At 51.7% G+C, this 12,700-nt stretch overlaps 1 protein-coding gene across 1 annotated transcript in view; it reads right to left on the reverse strand.

Annotated features, from left to right (window-relative positions):
- Positions 1–973: 973 nt before the first annotated feature.
- The window catches only part of ATP6V0A4 (ATPase H+ transporting V0 subunit a4), a 49,850-nt gene continuing 38,123 nt past the window's right edge, over positions 974–12,700 (reverse strand). The window contains exons 19-20 of the mRNA XM_077807534.1: positions 9,955–10,126; positions 974–1,067 (exon numbers count right to left, since the gene is read on the reverse strand). Coding sequence (XP_077663660.1) covers positions 974–1,067; positions 9,955–10,126 — 266 coding nt within the window. The remainder of the gene's footprint in view (positions 1,068–9,954; positions 10,127–12,700) is intronic.

Genomic DNA, 12,700 nt, shown 5'->3' on the forward strand with positions numbered 1-12,700 from the left:
AAGCCCTTACTCAGTCAAAATTCCCCGTGACTCCCATGGGAGTTGTGCCTGTGGCCAGCATTGAGTAAAGAATGAGCAAGGATTTCAGGATTTGTTGCTAAGACCTGCTAGTAAATAATGACCAGCTTTACTGAGCTCAGCCATGACAGGTACACACTAGAACTAGAAACCCCAAAGGCCCGCATTGCTGATCTGCAGCTGGTGTGTCCTTGTATTTGTGTGATTCAAATTTAATGCTTTTCTAAAGTGACAATGTGTGAGAAAGCCTATAATCCAGCGATGTTAAGCTCTGGAACAAATAAGATAATAAGTAGTTTGTCGTAGTAAAGGATGTCTTTAAAAGCAAGCATTTTTCTCAAGTTACTTTGAATCGTATTTGTGTGCTATATTAAGAAATGTAATCTTGTACAGGGATTCATCACATGCAGTTGTCTTCTGATCACCCAAGGAATTCATCTAAATCAACCTTTAAATGTTTTCTTAAAAAAAAAAAACCACAAAGCAGGACAGCAAAGGGGGAAAAACACGTGAGAGTTGATGATTAATTTATTTCAAAACAGTACACATCCTCTGTTTTTAATCCAAAGAGTAGACAGATGACTCCTACATATAGGGCCAGATACGCAGCATTGACATCAACGGAGCGATGCACGTGTACACCAGCTGAGGATCTGGCCAACATGCTGGGTGTTGTCTCTGTGTTCTGTTGCTCCACTGATTTACAGTTTAGCATTGTACAGGTAAAAATGGTCACCTTTTAGATTAAAATTTTTGCTAAATTATGACAGACGGTTAACCCTTCAATGAGAGTAGTGTCTGGTTTGTACCTAGTGCTAGGCCAGCGCAACAATTCCATTTAACTACATAGAATATGAAGCTCACTTGAAGAGGATTCTGTACTCCACAGTGTAATCTGTTTCAAGGAATGAAAAATATGGTCCAGGGAATAAAGGGTTTTTGCAATGAGTTGTCGCTAGTCTTCTGCAGTTCCATCTATGATAGACTTAAAGGAGAATGGAGAAAACTTATAACCTGTCCCCACGTAGAACTTGTTCTGGAACTCCACCCTGATAGGGGGAAAATAAACACAAAGAGAAGTTTAAGAGGCACCGTAATGTGTTATATGAGTTTGCAAGAGAAGATAGGGGGGTGGGGAGAGAGGGAAGAAAGGAACATTTAAAAGTCAAGCAGTGAGGTACAAAAATAGCAGCTCCAGGAAGAGAGAGACCGGCTGCTTAACTAACAGTGGAGGGTCTGTGTCAGAAACATGCACAAGTTTCCAGGAATCTCTACAGCTTTGTGATGTGCATATAGTCTGGACTGGTGGCTGAGCTAGGGTTTCCCGTGGGCCGCTCTGACATAATGGAAAGGGTCAGGATCAGCAACAGCACCATTGGCAACTACATTTCAAAGGAAGAAGAACCGCTCTTGACATATTTGGTTCCCACCTTCCTTGGGTTGGGGGTACAAGGAGGAAAGTAAAGTGTCTGAGAGAGAGTAACAGCTGTGGCTGAAAAAGGAATTCAGAAGAGCCACTGACCATTACAGCCCCTTTCATACATCAGTCTGAAAACACTGCCAGTGAGGGGACAATCACCAGTATCTTGGAAGCAGTGAAAACTAGGCCCTTGTTCCTACACTAAACCTAATATCCGAGAGAGCTTTGATAACCACTGGGGGCAGCCAAGTTCACTCTTTCATGCAGTACAATGGAATCCGAGAGCTAGCAAACTTCTCAGGCCCTCCAGCCCCATATCAAGTGATTCCAAGCTTTACAAGCTGGTTTTTGCTCATTGTATTGTGTGGTCAGGGATGGAATGTCACGTGATGCAAAGTAAACAACACAAGCCCTCCAAGAGAACTCCAGAGCCGATGAGTTCTTTTTTTCCCTTGCATTGAATTTGTTTTACACATCAGTCTGGGTTCTTATAAGATCTTAGAAAAGTGTCTGAACCCCTAAGTGCAGGTGGAACAGTGAGTTAACACTAAATCTTCCACCACCAGGAAGGAGTTTACAAAAGAGAGTTACCTTTTCTGTAATGGGTGTTCTTCGAGCTGTGCTGCTCATGTCCATTCAACTTAGGTGTGTGTGCTCGCCACATGCACTGATGTTGGGAGTTTTTCCCTCACCACTATCTGTAGGGGACCGGCTCCGGCGCCCCCTGGAGTGGTGCGCACACGCGGTATATAGGGCGCTGCCGGTTCCCCCCACCCTCAGTTCCTTCTTGCCGGAAACTCTGACAGTGGGGAAGGAGGGTGGGTTGTGGAATGGCCATGAACACCACTTCTCGAAGAACACCAGTTACAGAAAAGGTGACTGTCTTTTCTTCTTCGAGTGCTTGCTCATGTCCATTCAACTTAGGTGACTCCCAGCAATACCCTTGGAAGTGGGTAGGAGTTCACAGATGTGTTGATTGCAACAGCGCTCTGCCGAACCCAGCGTCGTCCCTGGCCTGCTGCATGATGGCGTAGTGGGCTGTGAACATGTGCACCGAGGACCATGGCTCGACAGATGTCCTGGATTGGGAAGTGTGCCAGGAAGGCTGCTGAAGATGCCTGCACTCAGGTCGAGTGGGCTCTGACGATCAGCGGTGGAAGGACTCCCGCCAACTCACAGCAGGTCCAAATGCAAGAGGTGATCCAGTTAGAAATCCTCTACATGGACACCAGGAGGCCCTTCATCCTATCAGCTGTAGAGATGAAAAGCTGAGTCAACTTACAGAAAGGCTTTGTCCGATCTAGGTAGAAAGCCAGAGCCCTTCTTACGTCCAAAGCGTGAAGGTGCCTCTCTTTGCTAATCTCATGGGGCTTAGGGTGGAAGACCAGAAGGAAAATGTCCTGGCTCATGTGGAAAGTGGACACACCTTGGGAAGGAAGGCTGCGTGCGGCTGGTGCTGAAACTCATCCTTATAGAAGACCATGTAAAGCGGGTCTGAGGTCAGGGCTCGCAGCTTGGAGACTCTCCTTGCCAACATCACCGCCACCAGGAAATCTACCTTCCACGATAGGTGAGACAGGGAGCATGAGGCCAAAGGTTCAAAGGGCAGGCCTGTGAGCCTGGAGAGAACCAAATTGAGATCCCACCGAGGGACCGGGGACCAAACTCAAGGAAAAAGTCTCTCGAGACCTCTGAGGAACCTGATCGTCATGTCATGGGAGAACACCGTCTGCCCCTGGATGGGTGGATGAAAGGTGGAAATGGCTGCCAAATGCACCCTGACAGAGGAGCGTGCCAGACCCTGGTTCCTCAACTGAAGCAGGTAGTCTAAGATCGACTGCACTGAAGAATGTGAAGGGGAGATGCCCCGTTTGGCCACACAGTGGGAGAACCTCGTCCACTTTGCCAGGTAAGTCTGTCTAGTCGAGGGCTTTCTACTCTCGAGGAGGACCTTCTGGACCCCTTCTGAAGAGGGGAGTTCCCCACTTGGGGAGTTCCCCACCTCTGGAAGACCATGTCGGCTACCTCCAGGTGGAGCACCCACTCATGGTGAGAGGAGGAGTCCCTGCTTAGGTGTTCCGCTAGCATGTTCTTGGCACCCAGAAGGTGACACGTTTCTAGATGGATTCCATGGTCGAGGCAGAAGTCCCAAAGATGGAGTGCCTTTGGCAGAGGATCATGCTCCCCCTTGTCTGTTGATGTAGAACATCGAGGCTGTGTTGTCCGTCAGGACTCTGACCACTTTGCCCGACAGGTGAGGTAGGAAGACCGCACAAGCTCTGCGCACTGCCCTGAGCATTTTGACGTTTATGTGTAGCGTCGTTTCCTCTGGGGACCACATACCTTGGGTCTTGGCCCTGAATCGCTCCAGCAGCAGGAATGCCCTGGTATGGGTAGAGTTGAACACTGCTCCGATGAAAGGAGCGGGACCAGGAGTCAGAGTTGGCCCAATGCCGGGAAGCACCTGCATGCAGTGATGCCCTCTTAGGGGATCGGCCACGGTCCAAGGAATGGTGATGGTGATCCCGCAACTGGTCCCTGGAGTGGTACTGCGGTCTCAGAGATACCGGGTGCCAGGATCGGTATTTCTGCCAGGGGCACGTGCCTCCAAAGGTCTGCACCCAATGACCGGCGAGCTGCGCCTCAAGCCTCTCTGCCTGTGCCCAAGGGCTGGGGACCGAATGGTGCTGTGCGGTGTTTGCCTTTTGTGGTCAGATGCGTGGCGGCTATGGGAGGGCGAGTGCCGGCGGGACGTCCCCCCATGGTGGGGAATGGTGCCCGCTGAGGTGGGGACCATGGTGGTCCGAACACAGGTTTACCCTGTGACCGGGGAACCGCAGGAGCCGGCGTGGGCGGCACCGGGAGGGACATGATCTCCTGCGCTGCCTGCAGGGCATCTGGCATGGACGGCACCCAGAGCTGACTGAAGCCTCTGCTGCCATCCAAGGTAGCTGGCAGGGAGCAGGTTGGGCTACATCGCTCCACAGGAGCGTGGGCCCAAGATCCTTACGTGGGTGAAGAGTTGCCCGGCTCGGGACCTTGCTCACACCCAGTCTTATTCTTTCCCTTGCGGGAGGTTGGAAACCGGCCTTGCACCACCTTCTTGGACTTCTTGGTCGAACACTGGCAAACAAATGTCCTGGCCCAGATGGAATTGGGAGACAACCTTAGGGAGGAACTTGGGGTGCGGCTGGAGCTGCACCTTGTCCTTGTGAAATACTGTGTACGGTGGCTCAGATGTGAGGGCCCTCAGTTTGGACACCCTTTGGCCAAGGTAATGGCAACCAGAAATGCCACCTTCCAGGAAAGGTGGAGGAGAGAACAGGTAGCAGGGGGCTCGAAAGGGGGTCCCATGAGTCTAGAAAGGACCAGGTTAAGGTTCCATGGAGGGACTGTGGGGTGGGAGTACGGGAACACCCTCTCCAACCCCTTAAGGAACCGTCCCACCATTGGGTGGGAAAACAGTGAGCACCCCGAGAACCCTGGATGGAAGACGGAGATGGCCACCAGGTGCACTCTGAGTGAGGACGGGACTAGCCCTTGCTGCTTGAGGTGCCGGAGGTACTCCAGAATGGCCTGCACCGGGGCCTGGCCCGGCTGCACCTGTCAGGGTTCACACCAAAACGAGAACCTTTTCCACATGGCCATATAGGCCGCTCTGGTAGAGGGCTTTCTACTGCCAAGCAGAATCTGCTGCACAGGAAGGGAGCACTGGCTCTCCAGGGCGTTTAACCACAGAGCCTCCACACCATCAGGTGCAGTGACTGCAGGTCCCGGTGTTTGGGCAGGACTACTGGGGCCTCCACCGACAGCTCTAGGAGCGATGTGTACCAGTGTTGGCAGGCCCAGGCTGGGGCAATGAGGATCACCACCGCCCTGTCCGTGCACACCTTGAGCAGGACCTTGTGCACCAAGAGGAGTTGGGGGAAGGCATACATCAAGCCCCCTTCTCCACGGGATTGCAAACGCTCCACGAGTGAGCCCGGGCTGCAGCCCTGGAACGAGCAGAACCGTGGGCACTGGGCGTTGGCCCTGGTGGCAAACAGATCTACCCGGGGAAACCCGCACCTGCAGAAGAGAGAAAGCACGACGTCCACCCTGAGCGTCCACTCGTGCATGCGGTATGACCTGCTGAGGGAGTCTGCCAGCTCGTTCCGCACCCCTGGGAGATAGGACGCGTCGAGGTCAATTGCATGGGCTATGCAAAGGTCCCAGAGGAGGAGCGCCTCGCGACAGAGTGTCAAGGAACGAGCCCCACCCTGCTTGGTTATATAAAACAGGCAGCACCTGGCCGTTGTCGTTGGAAACTGGCGCAGGGAGGCCACTGCCTGTTGGATAGTCTGGAATCAGGATACCGGAAGGCTTGCCCTGGCCTGCACTGCGTACAGGACCACCCCTATGAATTCCACTCTCTGCGTGGGTACAAGCGGGACTTGGGGATGTTGACAAGGAGCCCCAGTTCGTGGAACAATCTCAGGGCCACCTCCACATGGCCCCACACCTCCACCTCGGATCGGCCCACCAGGAGCCAGTTGTCGAGGTACGGGTACACCCAGATGCTCTGCCTCCGTAAGAAGGCCGCCACCACCGCCATGCACTTCATGAACACCCTTGGGGCCGCGGCTAGACCGAACGGGAGAACCGTAAACTAATAATGCTCTCAGCCCAAGCGTAGGAACCGCTGATGTGCTGGGAAGATGGTGATATGAAAAGAGAAAAGGAGTACTTGTGGCACCTTAGAGACTAAGGTTTATTTATTTGAATAAGGTTTATTTACAATTTATCTGAGCATGAGCGTTCGTGAGCTACAGCTCACTTCATCGGATGCATCCCGTGGCTGTAGCTCACGAAAGCTCATGCTCAAATAAATTGGTGAGTCTCTGAGGTGCCACAAGGACTCCTTTTCTTTTTGCGAATACAGACTAACACGGCTGCTACTCGGAAACCGGTGATATGAAAGTACGTGTCCTTCATGTCGAGGGCAGCGTACCAGTCCCCTGGATCCAGGGAAGGGATGATGGTGCCCAGAGAGACCATGCGGAACTGGGCCTTGATCAGGAATTTGTTGACCCCGTGCAGATCTAGGATTGGGCGAAGGCCCCCTTTGGCCTTGGGGATGAGGAGGTACCAGGAGTAGAACCCTTTTCCCCTTAGGCCGTGAGGCACCGCCTCTACCGCCCTCGTCTCTAGCAGCAAGCAGACTTCCTCCTCTAGGAGATGCTCATGAGAGAGGTCCCTGAAGAGGGACAGAGAAGGGGAGTAGGAGGGGGGGAGGGAGGCGAAATGCAGCGAGTACCCATTCCGCACCGTGCGTAAGACCCAAGGGTCTGACTTAATGGTGGACCACGCACGGGAGAAACAGGACAGGTGGTTCAGGAAACAAAGGGACGGATCTGGTGACTGGTCTGGTATGCTGTCCTCGAGCGCACCTTCAAAAGCCTGGCTTAGTGCCCGGCCGGGGTTTGTGCTGGCCTTGGTTCTGGCCCGGCGCATTATTGTTATTATTGTTATTGCACCATTGCCTGTTATCCCTGCCTCGCCTATGGTAAGGCTCATGCCTATGGTGAGGCTGGTACTGGCATTGAGGGGGAGGCTGCAGCTTAAAGGGCCTCCTCTGAGTCGCCGGCTTGTGCATACCCAGCGACTTGAGTGTAGCTCGCGAGTCATTGAGGCTATGCAGCCTCGTGTCTGTCTGGTCCCAGAAGAGCCTGGACCCTTCAAAGGGGAGGTCCTGGAGTGGATTCTGGACCTCGGGGGGCAGACCTGACTCCTGGAGCCACGCCAAGCACCTCATGACCACCCTGATGTGATTGTTCTAGCCGCCACGTCTGCCGAATCCAGAGAGGCCTGGAGAGGGGTCTTGGCTATTGCTTTGCCCTCGTCCACCAGGGCCATGAACCCCTCTTGGGAACCTTGCGGGAGGTTGTCCTTAAACTTCCCCACCGCCACCCAGGTGTTGAAATTGTGCCAGTTGAGGATGGCCTGCTGGTTAGCAATACCCAACTGAAGGCCCCCAGATGAGTACACCTTTCTACCAAAAAGGTCCAGGTGTTTCGCCTCCCTGGCCTTAGGGGCCGGGGCCTGCTGTCCGTGGCACTCCCTTTTGTTCACTGCCGAAACCACTAGGGAGCAGGGACTCGGATGGCAGAACAGGAACTCATAGCCCTTAGATGGGGCAAAGTATTTATGCTCCACTCCTTTAGCTGGTGGAGCGCTGGAGGCCGGGGTCTGCCATATAGTCTTATTGTTAGACTGAATGTCTTAATGAGCGGGAGCGCTATTTTGGATGGACCTTCGGGGCTCAAAATGTGCACCATGGGGTCCTCCTGCTCAACTGTCTCCTCGGCCTGCAACCCCAAATTTTGGGCGACTCTGCACAGCAGTTCCTGGTGGGCTCTATGGTCTATCGGCGGAAGGCCGGACACCTCTGTACCCGCCACCGCCTCATCGTGGGAAGACGAGGAGTTAGCTGCTGCTCGACCCCCTCTGGTTGGTCCTCCTGCTCCCCATCTCCCGTGGTAGGGGCCTCCGTCTCAGGCCGCGGCGGGAGTCCATGGGACGGCACCGGGCTCGGTGCTGGACTTTCCACTCTATGCTGGGGGGATGCTGGAGACCATCTGGCATTGGTGCGGAGACCGGGACTGCTGCACCGAGTAACTTGCCCTGGATGGGGCCCCTTGGCACTCCTGATAGGCCCAGGGGGTCCAGAAGGGCCAATGGCCTGGCGGCCCCCATTGAGGTTGCCAGCTCCCCTGAGGGTCCTTGCTTTCCGGGCCCTGGTGTGGGTAGGTATAATGGCCGGAGCCGGTGCCAGACTGCAGCGATGCCAATCGTGAAGACCATGGCGGTGCCAACAATCTGCGCCGGCGGGAGAACAAGCGGCTCCTGGCTGAGCGGGACTGGGATCGGTACCAGTATCCCCGGGACCGGGACCATCTGCGGGAGACCTCTGGCGAGGGCCGTCTCAACTCCTCCTGGTGCCGGTCTCTGGGCAGTGCCAGAGAGCGGTGTGCCCTTTCTGGTGCTTCTTCATGTCGACCCGCTGCCGGTGCCGCAACCTCCTTCTGGGCCGCTGGCAAGTGTGAGTCTGCAGAGTCGGAGCTCGACCAGGACCAACTCTGGGAGCGGTGCTGGGACAGTGTCCTCGAGCAGCACACCATTGCCGGCTTACCCCTCAACGGCACCCGAGGCATGGGTGACGGAGGGTTCTCCCCACAGGGGAGGGGACTCGCCGCCGACTGCTCGATGAGGTCCTTTTGAGCCTCAAAGGTGCCAGGGGTAGAGGGCTGATCTGTTATGCCCTTGAGTCCATCGTCCGCATTGAGCTCACTTAGGTCTGGGCTCGGTTGGGCTTGTGCTGCCAGGACCGTCGTGGTCAGCACCGGTACCGCGGCCTTCCCGCTCTTATCGGCACTCGGGGCCTTGGGAGGCGCCAGCCTCCTGTGCGGGGAACGACCACGCCTTCCTTTAGGCCGCGCTGGGGGCCACACCGGGGAGGACAATCGGTGCCAGGATCTAGCCTGGCGCTCCGGGGCCGACAGTTTACGGTGCTAAGCCAATGCCTGGTCTCTTGACGGCTCCGGGGCACTACGCACCAAGGAAGTCTGAGCCAGCGTCGGGCGCTTCAGGCCTGGCAGCTGCAATGCAGCCTCCATCAACAGTTACTTTAGGCGAAAGTCTCTTTCTTTCCTTGTCCTTGGCTTAAACGCCTTGCAAATCCTACACCTTTCAGTTTGATGTCCGTCCCCCAGGCAACGTAGACGCGAGTTGTGGGGGGTCACTAATTGGCATAGGTTTGCAGCACGTGGTGCAAGCCTTGAAGCTGTGGGCCTGCGGCATGCCCCGCAGCCCAGGGCAGGTGCTAGAGGCCTCCAAGCACCTAATGACTTAAGTGTCCACAATCTGTATATAAACAAACTGATAACAGCTACTCTAAAGGCTAAGGGACTGCTCTTCTATGAGAGAGAGAGAGATTGTTCCAATGCCGCCACGGATGGTAAGAGGGAACTGGAGGGGGTTGGGCTGGCCGGGGTATATATGCACGGCGCAGTGGTGCCCCTCAGGGGGCCCACCGGCAGCCGCTAAGGGAAAAAGTTTCCAACGCTGGTGCACGCGGCGTGCGCACACCTAATGTGGAATGGACGTGAACAAGCACTCGAAGAGGAAACATGAGCTACTCCCCAACAGACATGAGTTTGGAGGTCTCAGTTAGGCCACTTCACCTGACCGTTTACATATTTTTGCATGCCTGCCCGTCTTCAAACAGGAAAGTGCAATCTCGAGCAGTGTTATGGTATAAGCCTGAGGTACAATAAACGGCTGTGAATAGAAAACATCCTGTAACAAATATGAGCATCTACCGAGGCATACAGTCTCACTTTCTAATTAGGTATTTACATGCCCTCACCCCGTGCCCCTCCCCATGCACATCATCATGGACTCTCTGTAGTAAAATGTGTGCCCTCGTTTCTGCACTAGAAAAGGCTTCCATAGCTTGAAGAGGGACGAATACGTACCAGTGAAGGCGCAGTGCATGCAGGAAGGCAGAGAGGCCCTCCATGACAAGCAGAATAGCTACAGTCAGAACTGCAAAGATGGCAAAGATGATGAAGACCCCAATAAGTCCTCCCCAGCCGCTGTTCTTCAGTCCAATGTTCATCACCATGGTCCAGAGGACTTCTGATAACTCTGCAAAGCAAGCAGAGGGGAAGAGCAAGAATAGTTCAACCATCACAATGGTAAAATCCATACGCCCACCCCGTTCGCTGGATGGAACAATCCATTTGTTCTGTGCTCCATCATTCACAATGCCTTCCCTAAAGGGAAGCTGTGTGCAGAACGAATGGGAAGTGGGTATATACTGCAGCTGAGGTGTAACATCCTGGTCCTCCGTAGAGCCCCATTGACTTCAGTGGAGTACTGCCAGTTTACACTAGCTGAGGATCTGGCTCTATATCCTTTTGCGGAGCTGTGTGTGTGACTGCACCTGCCAGAGATCTTTAGAGAAATCCGGGCTGCTTTCTCCTGAGATCTCCCTTTTGTTTCTATCAGAGTTATAATAGTCTGTGCCATTTTAGTAGTTCTGGTCCCTCAGACAGTGGGATGCCAGGAGTGTCCTTCATGGTTTTGCATTTCATCCTTACTGCCAAAATCAGTTCCCTTTCTTACCGCTGACTGTCTACTTGATCTCCAGCTAATGTTAAGATCTGTGATCGCAGGCAATAGGTGCCTGTGTAAAAGGTGGGTTCTCTTGGGGTTCAAAATTATTTCTCTGATCAGTCTATTCTATGATTTTGCCTTGCAACGCCGGCTACAAAAGTCCCTTGCGAACACCTGTTCTCACTTTCAGGTGACATTGTAAATAAGAAGAGGGCAGCATTATCTCCTGTAAATGTAAACAAACTTGTTTGTCTGAGCGATTGGCAGAACAAGAAGTAGGACTGCGTGGACTTGTAGGCGCTAAAGTTTTACAATGTTTTGGTTTTGAGTGCAGTTATGTAACAAAAAAAATCTACATTTGTAAGCTGCATTTTCACGATAAAGACATTGGACTACAGTACTTGTATGAGGTGAACTGAAAAATACTATTTCTTTTGTTTATCATTTTTCCAGTGCAAATATTTGTAATAAAAAATAATAATATAAAGTGAGCACTTTGTATTCTGTGTTGTAATCGAAATCAATATATTTGAAAATGTAGAAAAACACCCACAAATATTAATAAATTTCAATTGGTAGTCCGTTGTTTAACAGTGCGATTAAAACTGCAATTAATCTTTTTAATCACGATTAATTTTTTTGAGTTAATCACATGAGTTAACTGTGATTAATCAACAGCCCTAGTTTTTACATGTCCCTCTTGACTATATTATCTAGGCACCTAATAATCTTCATTGTATTTCTCTCCACAGCACCTCTGTGCTACTATCCCCATTTTACAGATGGGGAACAGACGCTAAGTGACTTGCCCAAGGTCACACGGTAAGTCTGTGGCAAAGCAAGGAATTGAACTCAGCTCTCCTACAGTCCATGCTGGCACCCTAACCATTGGATCATCCTTCTTCTATCTCCTTGGACAGTACAGAAAGATCCATAGACTATATTTTGATGTAAGAGTTCAGATGAATGGGCTATCATCTTAGGTGCCAACAGTTGTAATGAACACCTCTGCTAAACCTCCCAAGAAAAACAGGTGTTCAGATGTTCATAAAAGGGTTACCTGTATATTTAAGTGCATGTCACCCTTTTACTCAAATGTCTTATACTTTTTAACACTTTATCTCCAGTATAAGGCTAGTGTGACTTGGCTTCTAATTAAGTCCTATTAGACTCACTTATGTGCCAACAAGGCTGTTATAAGGGGAAGTGCAGCTCACCCCTTCCAATCCAGGGATCTCTGCACTCCTTCCTTCTGTAGTTGCCCATTTCTAGATTGTAAACTCTTTGGGGGCAGGGACTGTCTGGTACTGTGTTGGACAGTATTTAGCACAGTGGGGTCCCCAGTACATGACTAGGACTCCTGGGTGCCACAAAAATATAAATAATAAATATATAATAATACTTAGAGTTGGTCAAAAAATCAGAAATTCTGTCCTACGGGGAATTCTGATATTTTCACATTTGTTTCATCCCAAATCAGGATGAAAAGTTGACATATTGAAATTTTTCATGAAATGGAGAGTTCTAAAAAATTTTGATTGGAAAATTTCAGATCAAAATGAAAAGTTTAGCTATTCCCACATCAAAATGTTTCATTTTTATTTGCTGCACGTAATCAAAATATTTCTTTTCACGTCAGTTTGACATTAATCTGTGTCTGCCTGAGCTGCCCCGGTGCCTCGTGGGGAGTTGTAATTCTGGTGCCTCATGCTCTCATTCTCCTTTATGGGCTGGGTTCCCCGGATGTGCTACCTCTTCCCATGATAGTTCAATCAGTGCATTATGGGAAATGTAGATTCAGCCAGAGAGCCAAGGCCACAGCATGGACATGAGGAAACACAATTACAAGACACTAGAGGGACTCGGACTTTAAGGCCAAAATGGACCATAATGATCATCTAGTCTGACCTCCTGCACATCGCAGACCATGGAACCACACCCACCCCCTCCTGTAGTAGGCCCATAACCTCTGGGTGAGTTACTGATGTCCTCAAATCATGGTTTAAAGATTTCAAATTACAGATAATCCACCATTTACACTAGTTTAAACCTGCAAGTGACCCCGTGCCCCACGCTGCGGCAGTTCAGGTGAACAGATTGAAT

This window comes from Eretmochelys imbricata, chromosome 1 (genome assembly GCF_965152235.1).
Source record: "Eretmochelys imbricata isolate rEreImb1 chromosome 1, rEreImb1.hap1, whole genome shotgun sequence".
Classification (NCBI taxonomy): domain Eukaryota; kingdom Metazoa; phylum Chordata; order Testudines; family Cheloniidae; genus Eretmochelys; species Eretmochelys imbricata.